General features: G+C 47.2%; 1 protein-coding gene across 1 annotated transcript in view; it reads right to left on the reverse strand.

Annotated features, from left to right (window-relative positions):
- The window catches only part of LOC119167161 (beta-1,4-glucuronyltransferase 1), a 444,090-nt gene that overhangs the window by 391,052 nt on the left and 27,637 nt on the right, over positions 1 to 25,401 (reverse strand). Inside the window, exons 2-4 of the mRNA XM_037418601.2 lie at positions 17,930 to 18,127; positions 15,724 to 15,925; positions 4,942 to 5,131 (exon numbers count right to left, since the gene is read on the reverse strand). Coding sequence (XP_037274498.2) covers positions 4,942 to 5,131; positions 15,724 to 15,925; positions 17,930 to 17,989 — 452 coding nt within the window. The 5' untranslated portion in view covers positions 17,990 to 18,127. The remainder of the gene's footprint in view (positions 1 to 4,941; positions 5,132 to 15,723; positions 15,926 to 17,929; positions 18,128 to 25,401) is intronic.

The following is a 25,401-nucleotide window of genomic DNA, read 5'->3' on the forward strand; positions in this document are numbered from 1 at the left end:
ATTTAAAAGCCAGATTGATAGAGCCAACGCCATTGAAGAGCGTTGATCTCGGAATCGATGTCTGGGCCAGGATGATATTCTTTTTAAATGCGAAGCATTTCTTCACGAACTTCGGCGACTTTGAGCATGTCTATCTATCTAGCCGCCTTTGACTTTTAGCTCTCCTGGCCGTTTCGATTATGGTATCGATACCAAACTTAGTAATGGCATAAGATGACTGTATGAAGAACATATTTGATTAGTAATAACATGAAAATCATGACATGTATGTCACGAATGTCATGATTTACATTTCATGGCCCTGCAGCTCTTGCGGTGGTTTCGTTCGCATAGCATGTGGCAAAACCGGTATGGTATGGTATGATTGCATGGCGAGCACAAGCAAAGGGACCCTAACATGAAAATCATGACATGCGTGTCATGTAACAACATTACTACATGCCACGCTCACGATGCGCTCGCAGCCGTTTCGCTAGCTTCACATGTTGCAAAGTGGGTATTACGCGACGAGAACGGACGATATAGGTAAATGACACATCCAAACAAGATAATCACGATATGCGTGTCATGTAGCAACATGACTACATGACACACTCATGATGCGCTCGCGGCCGTTTTGATAGTCTCAGATATGCCAAATTTGGCATTACATGACGCTAATGGATGACGAAGGTATGTGACTGGTGCAAACATTATAAGCATGAGATGCGTGTCACGTGAGAACATCACTACATGCCACAGTCAAGGCGCCAATACATTTTTAGACGTGACGCGGTGCGCGTGCTCGCCGGCGTTCCTTTTGTCACGTCACGCCAGCGTTGCCACGCCAGGCGCCGGTCCTGCCATATACTCGCAGGCGCGCGCCGCGCTGCGTTGCTTTGATGCATGCGCGTTTCAGCGCATCCAGCATCCCTCCGTCACGAAAAGAGGGAGACGCAGTGTTATCTAGGTAACGCCACGGCCCGAAATGCAGCATGACACATTTCGCACCGGTTGCCAACGGGCCGCGCCAGCAGACGCTGGTCGCGCCTATCGTCCGACTATAAAGTGCTCGCGTTTTGCTAACGTAGCGCCGCTGTGCCCCGCGTGCGCGCGCGTCAACGCTACATTGGAGTATATTGGCCCCTAATGATGCGCTCGTGGCAGTTTTGCTAGCTCCACATATACCAAACTTGGTGTTACGTGACGTCACTGGATAACGAAATATATGAGTGGTGCAAACATGATAATCCTGACACGCGTGTCATGTAAGCACATGACAACATACCACGCTCATAGCGTGCTCACATTCGTCTCGCTAGATCCACATGTACTAAATTTGGTATCACGTGACGTGAGTAGATGGTGAATGTAAACAATCATTTACCTCTACCTCGTAACGTTGTGCTGAGTGGCATATCAACATTTACCACTTGTGCTTCGAATATCATCGATTCCCACAGTACGTGGGATCTGCCTTTTTTTTTAAACTAAATAGGCTTTCGGTCTGAGCAATCCGAATTTCCCTGTGACTTCGTGCTACAAACTGGTCTCTGTTAGCTAGCCATTTTCTGATGGTTCTGCCACCTTGCAGGATTCCTCAGAACCCATTTGCATATGAGAAAGACCGAGAGTGCCGATGTTGTTCCCGGTATTTTCCCGTGAATCGAAAACCCCCTTTTAACGCACCTGACCATTCGGCTTTTCCGCCAAAAATGCGAGACACCACTTACGATTCAATGAACAGAGAAGTTATAAACCATTTATACAAATGATCAACTATACTATCAATCGATTTGTGGCCATGTGGATTCACAGTTTGTGCACAGCTGTCAAGGGGCGTAAATCTACTATGATATAGCATGATTTGGTGATCAATTTCTTGACTGATTTGCATAACCAGTCAATTGACGCATTCGTACGACATTATGTGCCCACCAATAGGGATGAACCTTAAACAACTGTCTCAATTGTTGAGACTCACACCGCGCTGGAATTAAACACACAAATAAAGGACACACTGAAGCACAGGTAGGACACACACGAGCGCGTGTCCTACCTGTGCTTCAGTGTGTCCTTTATTTGTGTGTTTAATTCCAGCGCGGTGTGAGTCTCAACAATGTTCAACCAACTAGCCCCCACTCTTGCCCTTCTAACTGTCTCAAGGTTGACGGAACAAGCAGGCCTTTGATTTACTTATAAAATCACATGCTTTCTTAGAATCGATTGTATGTTCATTCAACTGATCTGCGAAGAAGTTTACAGCTGCACTGACGAATTAATTTTGATTTCAGTGTTCAAGTAATGGCTTATTGGCTTGGCGAAAAATCACAGCACACCACGGTGTGATTGATGACGAGTGAACAAAGCTCCGGAGCGAATCATCGGTAAAACCATGAATCTCCCGTGTGTAATTCGCCCAGTTGATCATCGTGTAAAGACATCATGAGAAACAGTGCATGAGTATATATAGGAAGCAACTTTTATTTGCTCTTAGAGGCGATGATTGATAATTGATATGTGAGGTTTAACATCCCAAGACCACCATATGATTATGAGAGACGCCGTAGTGGAGGGCTTTGGAAATTTCGACTACCTGGGGTTCTTTAACGTGCGCCAAAATCTGAGCACACGGGCCTACAACATTTCCGCCTCCATTAGAAATGCAGCCGCCACAGCCGCGATTCGAACCCGCGACCTGTGGGTCAGAGCCGAGTACCTTAGCCACTTAGAGGGCCTCTTAGAGACGATGGATGGCTCGCAATTCACCTTCCTTATGACGGCTTATGGTTTGTGAAATGAAGAATGAGTGGTTCCTGTTTAGGTTGCAGTGGAAAACTTGCAAATAACAGGTAAATGCATGTTCCTCGGATCGTTGTTGGTTTCATGTGGTCATACGATATACATCCATGCGTCCAACCATGAATCCGTCCATACGTCTGTCCGTATGTCCATGCGTCCGTTCATCCGTCTATCAGTCTGCTGGTCTGTCTGTCTGTCTGTCTGTCTGTCTGTCTGTCTGTCTGTCTGTCTGTCCGTCCATCCGTGCGTGCGTCTATCCAGTGAACACCCCAAGTATCGCCATCTCCCATCTCGCATCCCCTGTGGCACATACCCGTTCTAAGCGGTATGTGCCACCAGTGGCTACGTACATCACAAACAACAAACGCCACGGAATGCACAGACCCACGCCCTAAGGAGCTTCGCCCCTAAAAAGTCACGGCCTAACCAATTGATACACAATTGTATCGGGCCAATTAGTACGAATCCATCCTTGGTAGGATTTATTATTTTTTTCTCTTTCATCCTGTTTATATACTATGACTTTTGCAATAAACGTTCAGTTGAAGTTAAGCGCTTGTGTTCTGTGTAAAAGTTGCTGCGCTTCCTACCAAGATTAACTTGTTGATTGAGTGGAGGTTAATCACTTACTGACTTCTCACTCACTTAGTGAATGAGTGAGTGAGTGAGTTGAGTGAGTGAGTTGACTGAGTGAGTTGAATGAGCGAGTTGAGTGAGTGATTGATTGATTGATTTGTGGGGTTTAACGTCCCAAAACCACCATATGATTATGAAACACGCCGTAGTGGAGGACTCCGGAAATTTTGACCACCTGGGGTTCTTAAACGTGCACCCAAATCTGAGCACACGGGCCCACGACATTTCCGCCTCCATCGGAAATGCAGCCGCCGCAGCCGGGATTTGAACCCGCGACCTGCGGGTCAGCAGCCGAGTACCTTAGCCACTAGACCACCGCGGCAGGGCGAGTTGAGTGAGTGAGTGAATGAGTGAGTGAGTTGAGTAAGTTGAGTGAGTGAGTTGAGTTAGTGAGTGAGTTGAGTGAGAGAGTTGAGTGAGAGAGTGAGTGAGTTGAGTGAGTGAGTTGAGTGAGTGAGCTGAGTGAGTGAATGAGTGAGTTGGGTGAGTTGAGTGAGTGAGTTGAGTGAGTGAGTTGAGTGAGTTGGGTGAGTTGAATGAGTGAGTTGAGTGAGTTGAGTTCGTGAGTGAGTGAGTTGAGTGAGTGGAGTGAGAGAGTGAGTGAGTTGAGTGAGTGAGTTGAGTGAGTGAGTTGGGTGAGTTGAATGAGTGAGTTGAGTGAGTGGAGTGAGTGAGTGAGTGAGTTGAGTGAGTGAGTTGAGTGAGTGAGTTGAGTGAGTGGAGTGAGTGAGTTGGGTGAGTTGAATGAGTGAGTTGAGTGAGTTGAGTGAGTGAGTGAGTTGAGTGAGTGAGTGAGTTGAGTCAGTTGAGTGAGTGAGTTGAGTGAGTGAGTTGAGTGAGTGGAGTGAGAGAGTGAGTGAGTTGAGTGAGTGAGTTGGGTGAGTTGAATGAGTGAGTTGAGTGAGTGAGTGAGTTGAGTTAGTGAGTGAGTGGAGTGAGTTGAGTGAGTGGAGTGAGAGAGTGAGTTGAGTGAGTGAGTTGAGTGAGTGAGTTGAGTGAGTGAATGAGTGAGTTGAGTGAGTGAGTGAATGAGTGAGTTGAGTGAGTGAGTTGGGTGAGTTGAATGAGTGAGTTGAGTGAGTGAGTTGAGTTAGTGAGTTGAGTTAGTGAGCGAGTGAGTTGAGTGAGTGAGTTGAGTGAGTGAGTTGAGTGAGTGAGTTGAGTGAGCGAGTTGAGTGAGCCAGTTGAGTGAGTGAATGAGTTGAGAGTGAGTGAGTGAATGAGTGAGTGAGTTGAGTGAGTGAATGAGTGAGTTGAGTGAATGAGTGAGTTGAGTGAGTTGAGTGAGTGAGCGAGCGAGCGAGCTATCATGAGTCTCAGTCTGTTTATCTCCACTGCCGGACATGCGCCTCTCCCAAATGATCTCCAGTTCAGCATACCCCATGCAAGATGATTTCATTTTATCCCCGAAAACTTCTCGCTTTCGGCACTCGATTGATCAATTGATCGATATATCGGGTGACTGCTAGATTATTGAGTAACCACTAACAAAGTATACAGGGCAATCCCTCTAGCACAGCTCACCTGAGAGCGGGCACGCATCGACGCAGCTGGACGAGCACCTCGACGACCAGCGACAGCTGCGACCGTGGTGCGAACACCGTGACCGCCAGGGGTCCTCGCCAGCGTTCGCTCAGCGCCACCAGATAGTGCAGGTGATTCGCCGTGCTCTGCGTCACGAGGGTCACGTCCGGACGCACGTGGTTTCGAGACCCTGCGCAAGAGGGAGCAGGTGGTCACACGTCGTTCCAGTCACTATAGTTACTCAGTACGCTACCTATAAGCTATAGGTAGAAAAACAAAAGGAGCGAATCGTTAGAGCCTCGTTTCTTTGTTTATAAAACCTTAGTAAAGACTAACAGATAATGGAGCCAAAGAAAGTACAGGGGACATTACCAGTACTCTTTTAATTGTATTGTAGTAATTATCATTTAAATGAGAACAAATACGACGGAAGGACAACATCCCTCCAGAAGGGGCCGAACCTGCAAATTTGGTATTAAATCACCATCAGCCTAACTAAGCGCACTGCAGGGCAAAGTCCTCTCCTATGCTCCACCGATCAACCGGGTCCTGTTCTTTTTGCTGCCATGCTATACCCGAAAAATTCTCAATCTCATCTAACCACTTAACTTGCCGTCTCCCCCCTCGCACGTTCCTTTCCTGAGTGAACCCAGCCCGTTCCCCTAATTACCACTGGCTATACTGCCCACGCACTACTTGTCAGACCCATGTCCATTTCTTCTTTTTGATTTAAAACTACAACCTCCTTAACCACCGTTGGTTATCTGGCGCAATATGCTCTCTTCCTCTCCCATGATGTTACACCTATCGTTTTCCTTTCCGTCACTCGCTGCGTCGTCTTCGGTTTAAGTTGGCATAACGCGTTGTCCCAAAGTTGCAGGTTCAGTCTCTGCCGATGAATTTGTACCGAGTAGTAGTAGTAGTAGTAGTAGTAGTAGTAGTAGTAGTAGTAAGTAGTAGTAATAGAAATAGTATTAGTAGTGGTAGTAGTAGTAGTAGTAGTAGTAGTAGTAGTAAGTAGTAGTAATAGAAATAGTATTAGTAGTGGTAGTAGTAGTAATAGTAATAGTAATAGTAGTAGTAGTAGTAGTAAGTAGTAGTAATAGAAATAGTATTAGTAGTGGTAGTAGTAGTAGTAATAGTAATAGTAGTAGTAGTAGTAGTAGTAGTAGTAGTAAGTAGTAGTAATAGAAATAGTATTAGTAGTGGTAGTAGTAGTAATAGTAATAGTAATAGTAGTAGTAGTAGTAGTAGTAGTTGTTGTTGTTGTTGTTGTTGTTGTTGTTGTTGTTGTTGTCGTTGTCGTTGTTGTTGTTGTTGTTGTTGTTGTTGTTGTTGTTGTTGTTGTTGTCCTATTATTAGTGGCGCATAACCACTGTGGAAGATCGGCCAAGAATCGAATGGTTTTAAAATTTACTGTTCAGATTTGGAATGATGGAGGTATAACAGAAAGATAATCGATAGCCTAGCAAAGTGTGGTGCTTAATGTAATGCATGTAAATATTTGCATAAACGAATTTGTTCTTAAAATAGAGCAATAATCTGATTTTATACGTATATAATTATGTGGACATGTTAGGATAATGAAACTGGTTAATTAGTCAACATATTAGTTTCATCAATATAGTTCCGGACGGCCGCGCATACTGTCGCATTAGAGAAAACAGAAATGGAAGCTTCAAAAGACAAAATGACAGGCAGAGATAAGTCCATACCAATACCACGTAAAGGTATTTCTAATGGTGTTTTAGATGCGGAAGCATCTTATACTCGCGCCTTGTAGTGCGCCGTCCGCGCCGTCCACGCCGTCCGCACCGCTTCTCGAACATTCGACAGCTGACGCGCGCGCATGCGCCGTCGCGCCGTCGCCAACTCTTTCACCATCTGTGCATCCCTTCCTCCTCTACACACCGCGCGCGCTTCACTCCTCCACCATCTGTGCACCCTTCCTCCTCTACACACCGCGTTCGACATCTACAATTCTCCTGATTCTCCAGTGGACGCGCATGTGGCGTCGCGCTTCGAGAACATTCAACAGCTGACAGTGCATGCGCCGTCGTGCTGTATATATACTCAAGGTCGGCGCTCGCTCGCTCAGTTGCCGCTCGTCGGTTGGTTTGTACGGCGCGTCGACGTCCAAGGTCGCGGTGAAATGAATTCCAACGAATCCACAAACACAATGATCGACGTCCCTTCGACCAGCGCCGCCCTTTCGCATACGTGTGTACGTGTTCACTCATTTAACACCCCCTCCTACAACCACGTTAACCAATTTAGCCATCGACCCAAGTAAGTCGCAATTTAACACCCCATTTCACAACCACGTTAACCAATTTAGCCATCGACCCAAGTAAGTCGCACTTTAACACCCCGTTAACCAATTATATGCTCCGCATCCTCCTCAGTGTTGCCCCGAGGGAAGCTGCGGGCAATTTTTTTTGAGTACTTCAGCGGTGACGGAGCGCGCGCCGGTGAATGATAATGATCATTTTCTACCAACGACAAACCTAAAATCTCCAGACGACGCGTCTCAAACGCGCGGCCCACGGACTTCTCGTTAGCAGCCCGCGCTCGCACGAGAATCAAAGTGTTGTGACTTTGCCAAATGGCATTCGCATTATTAGGGAGTTTTAGAACGGCGCACCGCGAGCCCTTGCGGTCGCTGCCAATGCACATGCGTCGTAACGCGAGTCGGCGTTCGCGGATCGCACGCAGAAAATCCGAAATCGCGTGCGGCGATCGCAGCCCGCATGTGGCCCGCAAGCGCTGGTTTCGAGGCTACGGTGTCGCTGCGATCGTGCGTTGCGGTTCGCAGCAGGGCAAACGATATTCTAAAACTCTTCTGACGCCCGCTTCGCACGCAACGCCCGCAGCGCTTGCAAACGATATTCTAAATCTCCCTATTAGCGACTTCAAAAAAAACGCATACGCAACGCTATGTGTTCACGTTTTCGCCAACTGCAGATGCGTCGTACGCCGACCTCTTGTGGTCTCCCGTCGAGTGAGCGAGTTAAGGTGCAACCTCAAGGACCTCAAATCTTTGCGTTCTAGAAGTTTGCTATTCTAAAACCCTCTTTTTTTTTTCGCCTATCCCACGTTTAATAACGCTTTGTTCGGGTGAGCTACAACAGACACTAGACTGGTCTTAAGCACTTCTTTTTTAGGCCCCCATACGATTATGTGTCGACACAACACCATGAAACTGTTAGTTCAGAACTGTCATCATTGTGGATATCAGTACAGATACCTTCACCGGAAACCTGAAGGGAGCCATGTATAAGGTACCGGAAAGGCGATGTCTGAAACAGCAACGTTAGCAGACAGTTTCTTCGCCCCCCCACCCCCGTTTTGACTTTCTTTACAGTTCCTTCTGTTGTTGCAGCAAAATTTCTGACTGTACCCGCCAGCTGAGATCAGTGTGACGTCACTGCTCTAGACCATAACAGCCACAGACTTTGGCTGAAAGTAGTATATACGAACAGCTTCCTCCACAAAATACATCGATCCAGCTAACCGCAATTCCACTGTGCCCATGAAAATGAAAACGTTGGTCATGCTTATTCGGAGTGCGTAAAGTAGGCAAATGAAACAGGAAAGTTAAAGAAGAAGCAAGCAAGCTTGAACAGACCACCCCTCACATTCTAAAAAAGTTACTTGAACTATGGCTTGAGATTGATCTCCAGAAAATCGGGAAGATTTTCTTCAAAGACTTCTTCGCGGACACCAGACTGGATAAGCGCTTGTGCTATACTACTACGAATTGAGAGATATGGAATGATGTGTTAGCAGAAATACTGCGGTAGAAAGAGGAACGTGGGAACTTTTGTTGCAGTGCGAACTGCTGCAAGAAAACGGTACATTGTCATGTTATCTCAACTTATCTCAGTGTGGCATTACGTTGTTCTTTCTTCGCTCATTGTTGACTTTGGGTCCCCTTAGGGTTTTTTTTTTCTTTCTGTATTCTGTAGAACTTATTGATAAGAATTAGCCGATGTGATATTCACCTCAACCTCTCCACAGCAAGAGAGCTACAACAGAACAGAAAAGCCCTCCTGTAAAAATTTTTAAAAGCCACCATTTCGCCACAAGGGCGAAGCAAGAAATGCGACAGCATCAACTCGGAATGTAACGCTGAGAAGGGCTAGCAGATCGAAACGCACAGCACGCTGCTGACGCACAAATGACGCACAATAACAACACACACCGGACGAGAGCTAACTAACAACGTTTACAGTTCAACGCTTAACGCGGTGTTTAAACAAGAAACGGGCCCACAAAAAGTAATCACAGGTAAATACATGAGTGCGAACTAACGAGTGTCGTGTCCCAGTTGATACTTCGCTGTGTTTGAAAAGCGCGCTCTTTTCGCTAAGAGAGCCTGCCCTGCGAGCGAAGTGACCTTTGTGATCCAGGCAAATAACGCAACGGTTCCAGTACAGTACTGTAGTTCCGGTGAAAAGCCAACGTACACGATTCTTATAACCGAAGGATAAGCGCGCGCGCACAAACACCTAACCCCTGCCCCCATCCACGGGGCAAAGTACGCGTGGGAGATAAGCGCACGTTGGCGCATCGCGACAAGCTGGCTGCCGAGCATGGGCGGCTGTTTGTTTCTTTTATTTGTTGAACTTTCACACACACACACACACACACACACACACATATATATATATATATATATATATATATATATATATATATATATATATATATATATATATATATATATATATATATATATATATATATATATATATATATATATATATATATATATATATGACCAACCACCCCACACGCGCAGTGACGTGTTAAACTCGGCGATCAGAGGCGTTTACTGCATTGCTCTTTGTTGAGGCCTGGTTTAGACCAATCGAAGAACTGCGTGCTGAGTGACGTCGCCGATCACCCAGTTGACGTCACTGCGCGTGAAACAAGGTTGGTCACGATCAATAAAAGTGCGAGAGCTTTTTCATGCGCGTTTCGGAGCTTGTTGTTGGGCCCTTTAAGCAGCTTGACGAAGGAAGAAGAGAAAGACAATGACGAGCGATCGGTACCCACGCTGTTAGTTAGCGCTTACGGTATTGAAACATGTGTCCAGCTGTCGCGATTCCCGCCTTTAACGCAGCCTTGTCTGAATTGGCGGAGGTGCTGGGAACGCCTATAGTCTTCATCCTGGAACAGCTGGAACTACGTAACCGGACACTACCGCGACCTGTCACGGCGGCTTATGCGGGACCACCTCGGGATGCTCCCGATGCCGCACCAATGCCTGTTTTCTGCGCTGGCGCAGAAAAAAGGCGTATGTTTTTTTTTTTTTTTTTTTTTTTTTTTTTTTTTTTTTTTAGTGGCATCCCAGTTCACGTCGCTCGCCACTGCCGCCGGCGACTCTTTCCTCGTCGTGACAGTTAAGGGGCCTCAAACTACGTTCAGGCGCAGTCGCCATATGCCGCAGCCTCCAACTACATTCCGGCTCACCCTCCATATGCCGTTCCTGTTGATACCCCTCCAGACCCGACTACTAGCCACCACCGATCCAACAACCGCCGGTCAACTTCTCCTCAATGCTACGTCACCGCAGCCCACTACGAGGGGAAAACTGACAACTGCAGTTCCGGGGGAAGAGCTGCGTTACTGTCGAACAATTCAAGACCTAATCTTTGTCCTGAGAACGAAATTGAACTATCTGTAGATGGCGTCCGTCACCCATGTCGACACTGGAGCAACTGTGTCTGTCATAAGCGAAAAACTCTGCCGCAATTTGAACAAGGTGACCCCTCCCCCTACCGACCCCTCCTCTTTGCGAACGGCTACATCACACTACATTCAGCCGTCGTCATTGTGCACCGCGCGAGTCGTTATTCGAGGTGCCATGCATGTCGTCGTATTCGTGGTCCTGTTCCGTTCCTCGCATGACGTTATTCTTGGATGGAATTTCCTATCGTCAAATTCTGCTCTAGTAGACTGCGCCTGTTCTGAACTAACATTGTCTATGTCCAGCTTCGACCCTGAAGATTGCTAATCCAGTGAAGTGTTCGCAGCTTCGGACGTCACCATTGAACCATTCTCCGCCACTCTCATTCCGGTATCATGTGCCCCTGTTGCGACAGCACCTGTTCTTTTTATGCCATCACCTAGTAACGCGCGCCGTCGGAACGTCTTGATTCGATTCGCTAATAGAGAGTTTTAGTACTGCGGAATGGTGCTACGTACGCATCACGCAAGCGCCTTGCGTTACGTGGCGTCGTTTGCCACTAATCGGCTTTTAGTACGCCGTAGTCCCCGCGTACGTAACGAGAAAGAAGTGTGTTGCGCCATCTGGTAGATCAAAATAGAAGCACGTATTGTTGACAGCCAATGTGAGCCAATCCAAGTGTTATAGCCAGAATATGGCCATATTTTAAGCCACAGAGCCGGTCGGTGCTTGCCTCCGATGCCGCCATTTTGCAAAACGAAGTCTCGCGCTGTCGCGAACTTGTTCGAGAGCGGCGCGATCACCTCATACGTACGCACGCACGCATCTCATGCGTGCGTACGTAGCGGCTGCGTACGTAACGCGATACGTGCGCGTCGCAGTCTGCGCATGCGCACTGCGCAGAACGTGGCGTTCTTACGTACGCAACGCCGCCACGTACGCAGCGTACGCAGTACTAAAACTCTCTATTGTCGTACTCTACAACGGTTATTCTGGGGTGTACTCATGTTATCCTTCTGCTAGTGCTTCATTAGTACTCCGTGGGGAATCTCTCGGAGAATACGAACATTCTGACTGCGTTTTCCCTGCGGCTATGCCCGACCCTGCGATGTCAGTCTCGATTTGTGCCGTCACACCACCTACTGCGGATGCTGACAACGTTGAGTTTTTCTCCAACGCTACTAATCCATTAACCAACGCGAAGAAACCGTTAACATTCTACTCCGTTCCCGCGCTTCACTCAAATGCGATCAGCCATGTTTAGGCCGAGCATCCGCAGTCGTCCACACTATTGACACCGGCCTTATAAGGGCCACTCGCCAGGTTTGACAATTTTCATCTGACAAGCACAATGCGTATAGATGCGGCGTTCATGATCAGGTCTGCCAAAATTTGCAACGCTACGCGCCGCGTAAATGCATCAAATTTCAATATGAACGCTGCTCCCCCTTCCTTTTGCGGGCGCGCGCCCAGAGAGGGCATAACATGCGCGTATGAATGGCCCTACGTACACGGCAATGCAGTGAGGTTGATCCTCTACGTAGACGACTCTCCTCTGACGCTCCGACAATGGCACATGGCACGTGACATTGCGAAAATTATTTAACACAACATGCGTAGTTTATGTATTTGTTGCTTCAAGAGATTGATCAATCTCTACATAAATAATTAATGCTATGACGGTAGAATGTCAGCGTTATTTTTTTTATTTTTTACCCGTGAATTGACACGAGATGCGGGGCTATAGTGCCGGCGTTTAGCATGCGTTCGTGTCCCCGCAATTCCACGGTCGGCCCATTCTCTATGGTGGAGCCCATAAAGCAGACGACAGCCGTGGAACGCTCCTACGCGTTCGCAAACTCATTGTGGTCATCTATTCTACCGCCTCTAAGCTTGATCTAAGCCAGCGTTTCCGAACTACCCCAAAGAAACGCACAGCGAACTACGACATAAAATAATAACACTGCGTAGTCAACAACAACAAAAAACTGTCCCCGATTCTGCATGTTACACTGCATATGTCGTCGAAAGACTATAGTCTTGCGTCAGGAGAGAGTGAAGAGAACGTTTATTTGAGGTTCTGTGCAAGAAAATTAATTAATGGTATACTGGAGGAGCTGTGGGAGTGCCTCGAGCGTGTAGCGGAGGTGAACGAGTGCATCGAGGCACGTTAGACACGAGCGCCATCTGGCAGTTCGAAAAAGAAGGAAACCGTGCGCGCCCGCGGAGAAAGATGCGTGCCAGTCACGGAGGTGATAAGGTTGATTGATATGTGGGGTTTAACGTCCCAAAACCACCATATGATTATGAGAGACGCCGTTGTGGAGGGCTCCGGAAATTTTGACCACCTGGGGTTCTTTAACGTGCACCCAAATCTGAGCACACGGGCCTACAACATTTCCGCCTCCATCGGAAATGCAGCCGCCGCAGCCGGGATTTGAACCCGCGCCCTGCGGGTCAGCAGCCGAGTACCTTAGCCACTAGACCACAGTGGCACGGAGGTGATAAGGTGTAGAACGCAAAGCGATGGGCAGGTGCCACCACCGTGTCGTCTTAGAAAAACGTTGGAAGCACTTAGCTTTTTGAGCATCGCGTTGCACTGTCAGCGCAGCGTGATAAACACTATGGTCCTTAGAAATTACTTGTGTGTGCCTTTTCTAGTATAAAGGCACACATACAAAACATCGACGTGTTGTTATGGTGCCTCGGATATGCGCAATAATTGCATTCTAATTGACAATCAAACAAGTATGAACGCTGAACCTTGAGCAATATTGGTGGACGCTGCGGATAGGGTTGGCCGTTTGGTGCCATTTGAGGTATCGGTAAGGGCGGACAAACAGACAAATGTACAGACAGACAGACACAGACAGACAGACAGACACAGACAGACAGACAGACGGACAGACCAAAATTTTTACGTCGAAGGTCCCCAAGAAAGACTATCATCTTTAACTATCGTCTTTATTATCGTCTTTAAAACGCTGCTCGCGTGCACGGGGGTTGGGCTTGTTCGGGCACGTCATGAACACGTGACCTCTTGGTCGGATGCCGGAGAGGGTAGGGAATAGATTTGGCTTGCGAAGGCTCCGCGGAGAAGCAGCAAGGGTTTCCAGCTCACCTCCTCTCATCCTCGCTTCGCGCCGCTTAAAAAAAAATGGGAGCATATCCACGGAGTGAATGATGGATAGCGGGGCGAAGCATCCGTCCGTCCATTCGTTCTTGCTTCCATTCGTCCATGCGTGCGTCTGTGTGGCCACCCGAGCGTTCATCCGCCCGTCTGTGCGTGCGTCCGTTCGTGCGTCCGCACGTCTATCTGTGCGTCCGTCCATGCGTCCGTCCATGCATCCGTCCGTCGGTGCAGCCATCCGTGCGTCCGTCCATGCATCTGTCCGTGTGTCCGTTCGTCCACCTATTCAACACTCCAAGTACCACCATCTCTCATCTTTTCATCATATATTCCCCATATAGAAGCACCGCCATCCAGCGGACATTCCAAGGACTAAACGAGAGGTGGCACACGCACACTTTCTTACGGCTTGCGCTTCGTGTCTACTTCCCACCTTTAACTACCTCGAGTTCATGGTATATACTAGTTCACTGTATTCATGGCACTGCGGCCCAACGTTCGCTAAACCTTTCTAAAACCTATAGGAGGTTACGCCCAGCGACTATAACGTAGCAACCCTTTCTTGTCTTCTGTGCGTTGTTGAACCGTAAAAAATTCGCAGCGTGCGCGTTAACTAAAAGCCTAATTCTCCTGTCTCTCATTCCCCCTTAGCAGCCATTGGCATGTACATTGAGCACTATCTTTTATTGTTCAACAACGCACAGAAGAAATCCCTCACCGGCACCACCTTGGAGTTAAAAATGTTATACTTGTTACACACTACTACAACGGCTACGAGGGACGAACGGGTGCCGCTATACGGAGCTTCGCCCCTAAAAATCAGTTTTCTCAGCTCGTAATGAAACGATTCAAAATCATTTTGTGGCAGAACCTTCCTCATCGGACACCCAACAACTTCCACATTCTACCTAAATTTGGTAAAGGGCCTGGTGAGTGGCCCTTTAACAAGCCTTACTACGACAGCGTTCATACCGTGTGTTGTCAGCTGCAACACCATGCCATCAACTAACAAGTGGATGACATGATGAAGCGTGGCATCGACGAGTTATCCAACAGTCGCTGGGCTTCACCGGTAGTCCTCGTTAAGGAAAAAGACTGGTCCAACAGGCTCTGCGTTCACTACTGCGGACTCAATAAAATTACGCGCGAAAACGTCTACCCTTTACCCAGTTCTGATGACGCATTGGACTGCCTACGGGGAGCAGATTTCTTTTCTTTATTGCATTTGCGTTCTGGATATTGGCAGGTGGATGTAGTCACATCTCCCGAAGACGGCATTTGTAACACCTGACGGACCCTACGAATTCACCGTTATACCCTTCGGCCTATGCAACGCGCCTGCGTTGCATAAGCCGAAGGGTATAACGAAGGGTATATATATATATATATATATATATATATATATATATATATATATATATATATATATATATATATATATATAGAGAGAGAGAGAGAGAGAGAGAGAGAGAGAGCGCAGCGACTGCAACAACCAGCCGACAGCCGAGACTGTCCATATAATTGCTACCGCATTATAAAAAAATCACAGCATATCCACAGAGTGATTTATGATGAGTGGGGCGAAGCGTTCGTCCAACCATCCGCCCGCGCGTCCGTCCATCCGTTCGTCTGCTTGTCTGTCTGTCCATCTAGTGAACACTCCAAGTACCACGATCTCACATCCGTTGACCATATATTCATCATATAGAAGTGCTGCCATCCAGTGGCCATTCCGAGAACTAAACGAGAAGTGGTTACCTACTACTACTACTACTACTACTACTACTACTACTACTACTACTACTACTACTACTACTACTACTACTACTACTACTACTAAGACTACTACTACTACTACTAATACTACTAATACTACTACTACTAATACTACTACATACATCGCGAACGCACAACCCACGGCTTAAGGAGCTTCGCCTCTAAAACACGCATCCCTTACCGAGCAGACTATCGGCGCGCGCGAGGAAGTTGACGATGTGGAACTCTCCGCTGGAGTCGAGCACTGCGCTGCGCCGGATGGCGGCCAGCATCTGGCTCCGGTCCTCGAAGGCATCGCGCTGCGCCAGCGACGCGTCGCCTCCGGACACCGCGCCGCGGCTCTTGCGGGCCTCGAGCCGAGACAGCAGGGCGATGTGCACCACCTGCGCATGCGTTAGCAACGAGGGGCACAGCTGTAGAGCGGGCACGAAGACAAATCGTTCTGTATGCAACACACCGACACGTTACCAATGTACACAGTCGTCCCTTATGAAAGGGAACACGCGAGCGCGTGGCCTGCGCTCTGTGGCGGTTACGCAGCGGCTGCACCATCAACCGACAGCTAAATAAAGCACGTCTGCTTTTGGCGTCATCTATAGGCAAACAAACTGACGAGTCATTGGCGTTGGACAAGCGCTGCTAGACAACACTCCCGCTCCGGTCTGATAGCGGGAAGTGCCACCAACAGCGGACGAGCTTTCTTCAGCCGTCGGTTGATGAAGCTGTAGGCAGCCACCGCAGAGCGCAGGCCACACGATAAGACGTTTCCTTTCGTAAAGAACGACAGTGCACATTGGACAGTGTGTTGGTAGCGCGCCGACACTGTCATAATGACACAAGGTGCGGGTACCTGCTAGTCGGAATCCCATTTCATAGAGCAATTACAGTAGTAGGAAAGACACGGGACATGGAAACGAACGAAGAAGAGCGTTGACTTCCAAGTGAACTTTATCGTGAAGAGCGAGCAATTTACCAAAACCACAACGAGCGAAAAAAAAAAAGCCCAGCGTGTGATAAAAAACGCCCCCTCCCAAAACCCGCAGCTAACAAGAGCAAGCATTCTAAAGCAACATACCAGGAACAGCCATCACGACGTTGCAGTGCTCTATATACTCTTCTCTCATTTTTTCGAAACCTTTTTTTTTTTCGTATTAAAATAAATTCCAAGCAGCCTCTAAACCACCCAGAGCTCTACTTTTAGTTGTTGTGTAGCAGTTGTGAACTATAGTCGACAAGGAGCACGTAGCCACGAGAACTTTTTTTTAGAGTCGAAAAAACACAGTGCCGAAATAGCGGAGGTACGCGCGTTCGGTGATTCAAAAGAGGCTGCATGCTATGCTTCGTCTCTCCTCCTGGCCGAGGAGCAAGAGCGGCGAGCGCGTGCAGCCAAGAAAGGTTCTTCTGTAAATAACGTGACTAGACGAGAATACTGACGTCACGGCTCGCGCTGAAGGTTACCGCAAGGCCCATAGGATTGAACACGAAAGGGTACATCTCAATGTTCCACCGACGTGGTGCTAAACAGTGCCTATCGAGTGTTTGTTTATGCTTTCTTTTGTAACAAATTGTGTTTAGTAGCATCTATTGTATCATTGTGCTATTCCATTCATTGTTGCTTGATATCCATTCTGTTATTTTGTACATTCATGCCAAGTCTGCCACGTACATTCGAGTAATCGTGTGTTGTTCACTGCAACTTTAGTGATGTTTGTCGTGGGCCTTGGCACATAGATGTGCCGATGTCCATGTTCCCCTTATAGTTAGAATGTTATGATTTTTTTTGTCTTTTTGTACATATTGTAAACGAACGTTTTCTAAACAGTGTCTCAAGAAAGGCTACCGCGTTTAAAGCCGGCGGTACAGGTAAGTAGAGAGATGGATGTGGGCCTGCGACTCGCTCTCTGGATTTCGTGCCGACCGGTTGTGCCCACGCGATCTCCAACGACAGCGCAGCTGTGGCCGACTGGCTCGCCTACGCCATCTCTTGTCGCCGACAAGAACTTTCGCTGTGTGGTGCCCCGTCCTCGGACTCCTGCGACCGTGTCCATCTTTCCCATCTCCTCCTTACTTCCATCGTTTTCTGTCGTTCGCTGTCCTTGCGCCTCGCTCTCTCCTTCCTATATCTACCTTTTAATCCTATCCTTATCATCATCATCATCAGCCTGACTACGTCCACTGCAGGACAAAGGCCTCTCCCATGTTCCGCCAGTTAACATGGGAGAGGCCTTATAATCCTATCCTTATAATCCCTCCTTACCACCATTCCTCGTGAGCTACTCTTGAGGTGTCGCACTCTGATGCAGACAGTTACGGGACTCACTTTTCTCTTCTTTTCTCTTTATAGAACCACATAAGATACGGGCATGCAGTGGTTCCACCACTCTCACCTGTAGGACGGCGATGACGAGCACCAGAAGCACGATGAGGCTCCTCCAGATGGAAGGCATGTCCGGCTGGCGATTGTGATCATGCTACGCGAGCAGTTGTCCGCTGCTCCTCCTCTCCTTCGGCCGGCACTCGGTGCCTCCTCGCGTGGGCCGCCACATCGGCGAACAGGTGGACGACGGCCGCAAGCCGCGCACGGCCTGTGACGAGTAGACAGCGACAAAACTTTGATGAACGAGTCACTAAATTAACAACTCTACTCCACGATAGTTAAAGCGCGAGAACAGAACGTCGACAAAGAGACAAGAAGGACACGAGCTCGGCGGTTGGGCTAGACTGCACCTGCGCGCTCAGGTGCAGTCTAGCCCGGCCGTGTCTACTCTTGCCCGGTTCGTCTCGGCCCCACTAGATGGCACCACATATCCGGTCAAGTTTACAGTTACGCTATTCGGTATAACGCTACCGCAAAGAAGTTCGCAGACAAACAAGAACTCTCTACCGTGAACAAGGCTCCCGCACAGGAGCATTGTTCACAACAACCTAGGTTTTTATCTTGGTCGGCACTTTTTTTTTTCATTGTATTTCACTATTTGTCCACAACCAGACGGCATTCCGTCAGACTCTTGACCTGGTGTTTGTTATCCTTGCGGATACCTCATATTTTAGCCATCACAGGCCAATACAGAGGCAGCACCATTCCCACACAGCCGCCATGCGAAATCAATTAGCCAAAGTGAACAGGCATAACCACCTCGAAGTTATGTAAGCCGACAATTTGTACACTTCTAGATGTAAAAATCGAATGAGTTTATTAAAAGAGTTTATTGCTTCGCAAGATTACTGCCGCAAAAATTTTTCGAAGTCATGAAGTGCGAGCGAAGTTACAGGGATCTATCGCGCGCTTCAAACGCTTTCTCTCTACTCTCGTACCCCCCCCCCCCCCATTTTCTTTTTGTAAATCTACACAAGGTAGAGAAGGGGTGGATGGCAAGGGAGCCAGAACAGGCGTCCTTACATACAGAAAATGTGCTGCTTACATTTAGTGGGACCACGAGAGAGTGAATAAAACATTTATTTGCGACCGAGAAAGGAGTGTCGGTGAGTGGGCTCCTTAGTCCGGGATCCCATTGGCACGGCCGCTGTCCTCACTCGTCTCACGAGGGCCTCTTGGGTCTTCGGATCCGAGCTGGACAGAGCTGCCTCAAACCCCACAGTGTTGTACTGTGCTCTGGGTGGCAGAGGTGGATTGTGTGGGCATTCCCATACCTTTTGGTACAGGGTGGTTGATGTAGTGACGCAAAACCTGCACTGTGGTGCGTATGTGTCGGGATCTGACTTGGACAGTATGTGTGGATTGGGGTAAGACAAGGTCTGCAGGCGACGCCACGCTACCTGAGATTCTTTACTGATCTTTGGCCCCGGGGGCGGAAGTTTACGTCTTTCAAGTCTTTGATGTTCTAGAATATCTGTGTATGTTAGGAACGGGTCCATACGCATAGCCGAGGGTGGGTGCAATATGCCGTGGTCGGGACCACAGGCGAGCGCGTATGTATGTGGTGACATCTCTTGGCGGCCACGGAAACCCTGTAGCCCTCGACGCAAAAATCAGTCAGTGATTGATGATTGATATGTGGGGTTTAACGTCCCAAAACCACCATATGATCATGAGAGACGCCGTAGTGGAGGGCTCCGGAAATTTGACCGCCTGGGTTTTTCTTTTACGTGCACCCAAATCTGAGCACACGGGCCTACAGCATTTCCGCCTCCATCGGAAATGCATCCGCCGCAGCCGGGATTCAATCCCGCGACCTGCGTGTCAGCAGCCGAGTACCTTAGCCTCTAGACCACCACGGCGGGGAAAAATCAGTCAGTGACCATGGACTTTGGGTTGACGGCGCTGTCATTTGTGGCCATTGCTGAAGAAGTGTTGTAGGCCCCCTTCAAAGCTGCTACCACAACGAGGCTGGAATTGAAGATCGGCAACCACACGAAGCAGACCTCTAACAGCTTACAACAGAATAAGCTACAGATGAATACTTCACGGGCAATATAACAGTAAGGTTTAACGCGCCAAGGCGGCGAGGTGGATATGAGGCATGCGCCGCAGGGGCGGCCTTCGCGAATTTCGACCCTCCGGCGATCTTTAGGGCTCTAAAATTTTATTTCCACCCCTATATGCGACCGCCGCGGTCAATTAACAATTCGACCAATTCCACGTAACATTGAAATCGACGTCATGCGAAGCATGCGGAGGGAAGGTGACCGTGTTGTATAATCTGTTTATTGAGCGATACGTTAAGAAATGACGCTAAATATATGCACAAATGCCACACGCACAAGCATACGTTGAACATTGGAGATGTTTATTTAACCATTTTTGCAATTGCACAACAATGCCAAAAGGAACAATAGTACTAATAACACCAGAATCGATAAGCTTATGTAAAGCGCTGGGGCTTGCGATGATGGTAGCCCTGTATACTGCTACATAAATCAACTACCGCTTATGGCACCTAACTGCAATTGACGATAAGCCGACGTGACGGCTGAATTTTAGGAGTACATATATATGTAAAGTCTTCGCAACATCAGCAAGATGACGGCGTGTCTTCAATCAAGACGTGACGTATCGATAGCGCAGAGCATTTGTGCGTAAGTACGTATTTAAAAAGCATGCCAACGCACAGCGAAAAGTGGAAGCCCACGTACAGAAACACCATGGGCTACAGGTGTTAAACGAACAGTAATAAGTATACCTCAGGCAGGCTAGCCGAGGTTTTGATAGAGACGCCTATATCTGTGTCAAAGGCCTTGGACAAAGGTATTTTAAGTGTGGAACACTTTAAGAGGTAGGGCTATAGCCAGCACTGCAACCACAATTGGCGTACGTTTCACGGACTTTGGGGTCTACTTGAAAAGTACTTCCGATACCAGGCGTGGCTCTGTGGTAGAATGCTTGATTGCCATGCAGAATGTTGGCGTTCTATTCCTCCTGGGATCCTGCCAAGTATTCTTTGCATTCGTTGGAGGCCAACGCTCCCGATATCAGGTTTTTATTAGCGCTCACGCATTAAGATTACCCACGTGTGTTCTTCTCGTTCCTTGGTAGATACCAAGTGTCAAGCACCTGTGGCACATACCTGCACACCAGAGGCACAAAACCGACCGCGCGTATGTGCCAGTTAAGGGGGTGCATACACAGACAGACAGACAGACAGATAGACAGATAGACAGATAGACAGATAGATAGATAGATAGATAGATAGATAGATAGATAGATAGATAGATAGATAGATAGATAGATAGATAGATAGATAGATAGATAGATAGATAGATAGATAGATAGATAGATAGATAGATAGATAGATAGATAGATGGATAGATGGATAGATGGATGGATGGATAGATGGATGGATAGATGGATAGGTAGGTAGGTAGGTAGGTAGGTAGGTAGGTAGGTAGGTAGGTAGGTAGGTAGGTAGGTAGGTAGGTAGGTAGGTAGGTAGGTAGGTAGGTCTAAAACGCTTTATAAGTTGTATAAACGCGATTGCTTTACCGACATCAAGCCTGCCTAAGGCAATTAAGTTTGCTCGTGTTTTTCTGGAGGGCTGTGCATGCAGGATTTCGTGGCCTCGGAATAAACCGCTTTCTTTCTTCTGGACGTTGTTCTCGAGGTCGCTTCGCCTGCCTTCTCATTGTTGCTGGTGCCTATACTGCCGTGTGGAACGGCTGTGTTCGAAAATGCAGTCTGCTGGGAACAGCGTGTCGGGCACAAGCCGAGGATCATCGACCCCGTTTTCTGATGAAGACGTAAGCTACAAGGTCGTCCTGCCGCGTCCACCAACCGGTAATGACGTTTCGAACTACGTTTTTCTTCATGCAGACTTGGGTGGTAGACCATACCGAGCCTCAGATTTCCGTGACGCTCTGCTTGAAGTACTCACTACTGCAGACGTAGTAGGTGTAGGACAGTATCAAATGAGCCACGTATGGATGGTTATACCTGTGCAAGCAGAATTGCGAAGCAGAAACTTGTTACCCGTGGCGAGCTTCACGAGAAAGGGCATAAATGCATGGTGATAGATCCATAAACCAAGGATATTAAGCTAAAGCTGTTGTGGCTTTCTCCACCTCACTTGGAAACTAGATGTGTGGAAGAGGCGTTTCAAGCTTATGGTCTCGTGAAGTCTATAGAGAGAGAGACATGGAGATGTGCCGGTATGGAGCAATGGATAACAACAAACCGGGATGTGGCCTTAGAATGATGGCGTCACTGTCAGCTCAATACCACACATTATGACCATCTTTGGTCCCCAGTGTCTAGTGCTTATTCCTGGCAGGCCTCCGCTCTGTCTTCGTTGCAAGCGAGTGGAACACGTTCGTCGGTAGTGTAAAACACCGAGGTGCTTGCAGTGCCATCGGTCATCTGTCGGATTCTTGCATGTCAACCTATGCAAGCAAGCTGCGTTCAGGGCACCGTAGCACAGAAGAGCCTCATCTCGACCATCTAATGGACGTCACAGAAGTCGTCGATGCGTCTGGAAAAGCAGTGGGTGGTATCAAAGAAAATGAACGTTTGGATATGGAGACCACGCCAAGCAGTCTGCCAAAAACACAAATGACGACGCCCGGGAAGAAGACGCTGTCATTCAACATGGCTCGGAAAAACCCCAGGAAAAGCCTCCTGACGAAGAAGCAGCAGAAGAGGCAATGGATAGCTGCCAGGCAAAGAAACGCCCTGCGCCGGGGAGTGACAAAGCAAGAGCGGTGGCGCCGGATGAAGCAGAACACGCGTATTCATGTGGACAACGTGTTTTGTCTTTCGGAAGTGGTGGAGAAACGCGCCGCCTGTGTACTCAGGAAGGTGCCACAAAAAAGTGCAAGGCAGGTCAAGCCACAAGTTTGCCTGTGGCAAAAGGGGATCAACAAACGTTTAAGTAAGCAAAATGACTACTTCGCTTACCTTCCTCCCGTGTGTGCAGTGTACTGTACTATGTGTACTGCACTGTACACTGTACTATGTGTACATATACGTGGCTTAAATGTAAGGCGTCAGTGGCAGTTAGACCACGTGCTTAGACAACATGACGTTGATGTTCTTGCAGAGCAAGAAACAAAGATTTCGTCAGATCGAGCTGTCAGCTCTGCACTGCAAACTTTTCCAGATTACGACCTGTACAGCAGCAACGCACGTGGTGCTTCCGCTGAATGCTTCTTATTAGTTAGAAAGCAGCTGGGTCACTCTTTGGTGTCGCTGCATATTGATGGGGAAGGCCGTCTTATTTGCTGTGACATCTCTTTTATTTTTGAAAATTGGAGATTTGTTTGAGTCTATGCTCCCTCAAAAGTGAATGAAAGGAATACTTTCTTCCTGTCATTCGCTTCGTTGTTAAAACTGACAGACATTTCATTGAGATAGGGGATTTCAATTGTGTTTGTGACTCTAGGGATCACTCATATTTAAGAAGTCGTTACGATGCCAGTGCCGCTTTATTGAAACAGTGAATGAATGACCATATTCTGATAGATGTGGGAGAGCATGCACCTGCCTCATTGATGTTTACGCGCTTTCAGGGCGTCTCTCATGCTCGGCTCGCTCGATCATGTTAATGTCTCTATAAGCCTATGGTCACACGTTCACAGCTATGATGTAAAGCCTATATTTTTCTCAGATCATTGTTTATTGGCAGTTAGATGGTGTCCTAGACAATTTTGCAAGATTCTAACAAATTGGAAATTATGAAGCCAAACGCCATTCCTCTTGCTCTTGCAAGAGGAATGTTAAGCTAAAATAGTCAAAGAATTGCTCTATGCCGTAACTCAATATCGACAGCTGCCAATTTCTGCTCAATGGGAAATGTTCAAAGAAAAAGTTTAAAACGAAGCGATTAGCGTGTCACGTGAGCTAGCACAGAAGAAGAAAGATGAAAAACGTTATCTTTTAGATTTACTAAATCGGCTTTCTGCTTTTGAAAGCCAAGAGCTACGGCTGTACGGGAATGAAATAAGTATAGTTCGAGCCCAAATACAGAAATATGAGACAGAAAAATACAGAGGAGCAATGATTCGTTCTCGTGTTATTCGTTTCACTGAAGATGACGCCACAAAAAGAGCACTTGGGGATGAAAAGCGATATGCACTCTCCCAGCAGATACTGGAAAGTGAGTCAAATGACTCCATTTGCACAGACACAGAGCAAATAACAGCCGCATTTGAAGATCATTACAAAAGCCTGTTCACCACTGCTGGGGTTACGGATGACTATAAAGAAAAAGCTGAAAGATTGATTGCTTTAATGCTATGTTTACAGAAAGATGATCGGCTCACTATTGATGGACCCGTAAGTAAGGAAGAAATTAAGGTTGCAATCAGAACTTTGCAAAGATACAAAACTCCAGGCCCAGATAGCCTTAGCGCGGAATTTTACATAACATATCAAGAACTTCGCATTTTTTTTCCTCGAGGCACTTTTAAAGAAGCGTATAAACTTGGGGAACTTCCTCCTTCCTTTTATTAGAGCCACACTACTTTGATCCCGATAAGTACCGACAGCGAAGATTTAAAAAGAGTAACTTTATATAGGCATATTTCTTTATGTAACGTTGATTATAAGATATTTGCAAAAATTCGCACGAACAGGTTGCAAATGGTGATTACTAAATGTGTAGGCACCCATCAAACATGTGGAATAAGAGGCCGATCTATACAGACAAATATCTATGTAGCGCGATCAGTCCTTGAATGCATTTAAGATAGCGTGAATCAGGTAGCTCTTCATCTTCAAATTGACCTTGCTAAAGCTTTTGATAAGGTGCGACATGACTTCTGGTTTGGACTGCTCAGACATCTCCAGTTAAGAGATGTACTGTACAATGGTAGATCACTGTGTTATAAAAAGTGCAACACAAAATTAATTGTGAATCGCACGCTTCCGGGTATAATAGAGGTAAATTCATCAGTGCGTCAGGGGTGTCCACTTTCGTCTTTACTGTTTGCAATATACTTGGAACCACTTTGTTTCAGTGTACTACTTAATTCAGGTATTAGAGGATATATGTATGTATGTATGTATGTATGTATGTATGTATGTATGTATGTATGTATGTATGTATGTATGTATGTATGTATGTATGTATGTATGTATGTATGTATGTATGTATGTATGTATGTATGTATGCATGCATGCATGTATGTATGTATGTATGTATGTATGTATGTATGTATGTATGTATGTATGTATGTATGTATGTATGTATGTATGTATGTATGTATGTATGTATGTATGTATGTATGTATGTATGCATGTATGCATGTATGTATGTATGTATGTATGAATGTATGTGTGTGTGCGTGTGCATGTGAGAGAGAGAGAGAGAGAGAGAGAGAGAAGCCGAGGAAATTAAGGTCCCAGCTTACGCACATGACATTGCATTCTTCTGCGTGGATAAACCGAGTGTTCAGGAAGCACTAAACA

The sequence above is a fragment of the Rhipicephalus microplus genome, chromosome 6 (genome assembly GCF_043290135.1).
Source record: "Rhipicephalus microplus isolate Deutch F79 chromosome 6, USDA_Rmic, whole genome shotgun sequence".
Taxonomy (NCBI): Eukaryota; Metazoa; Arthropoda; class Arachnida; order Ixodida; family Ixodidae; genus Rhipicephalus; species Rhipicephalus microplus.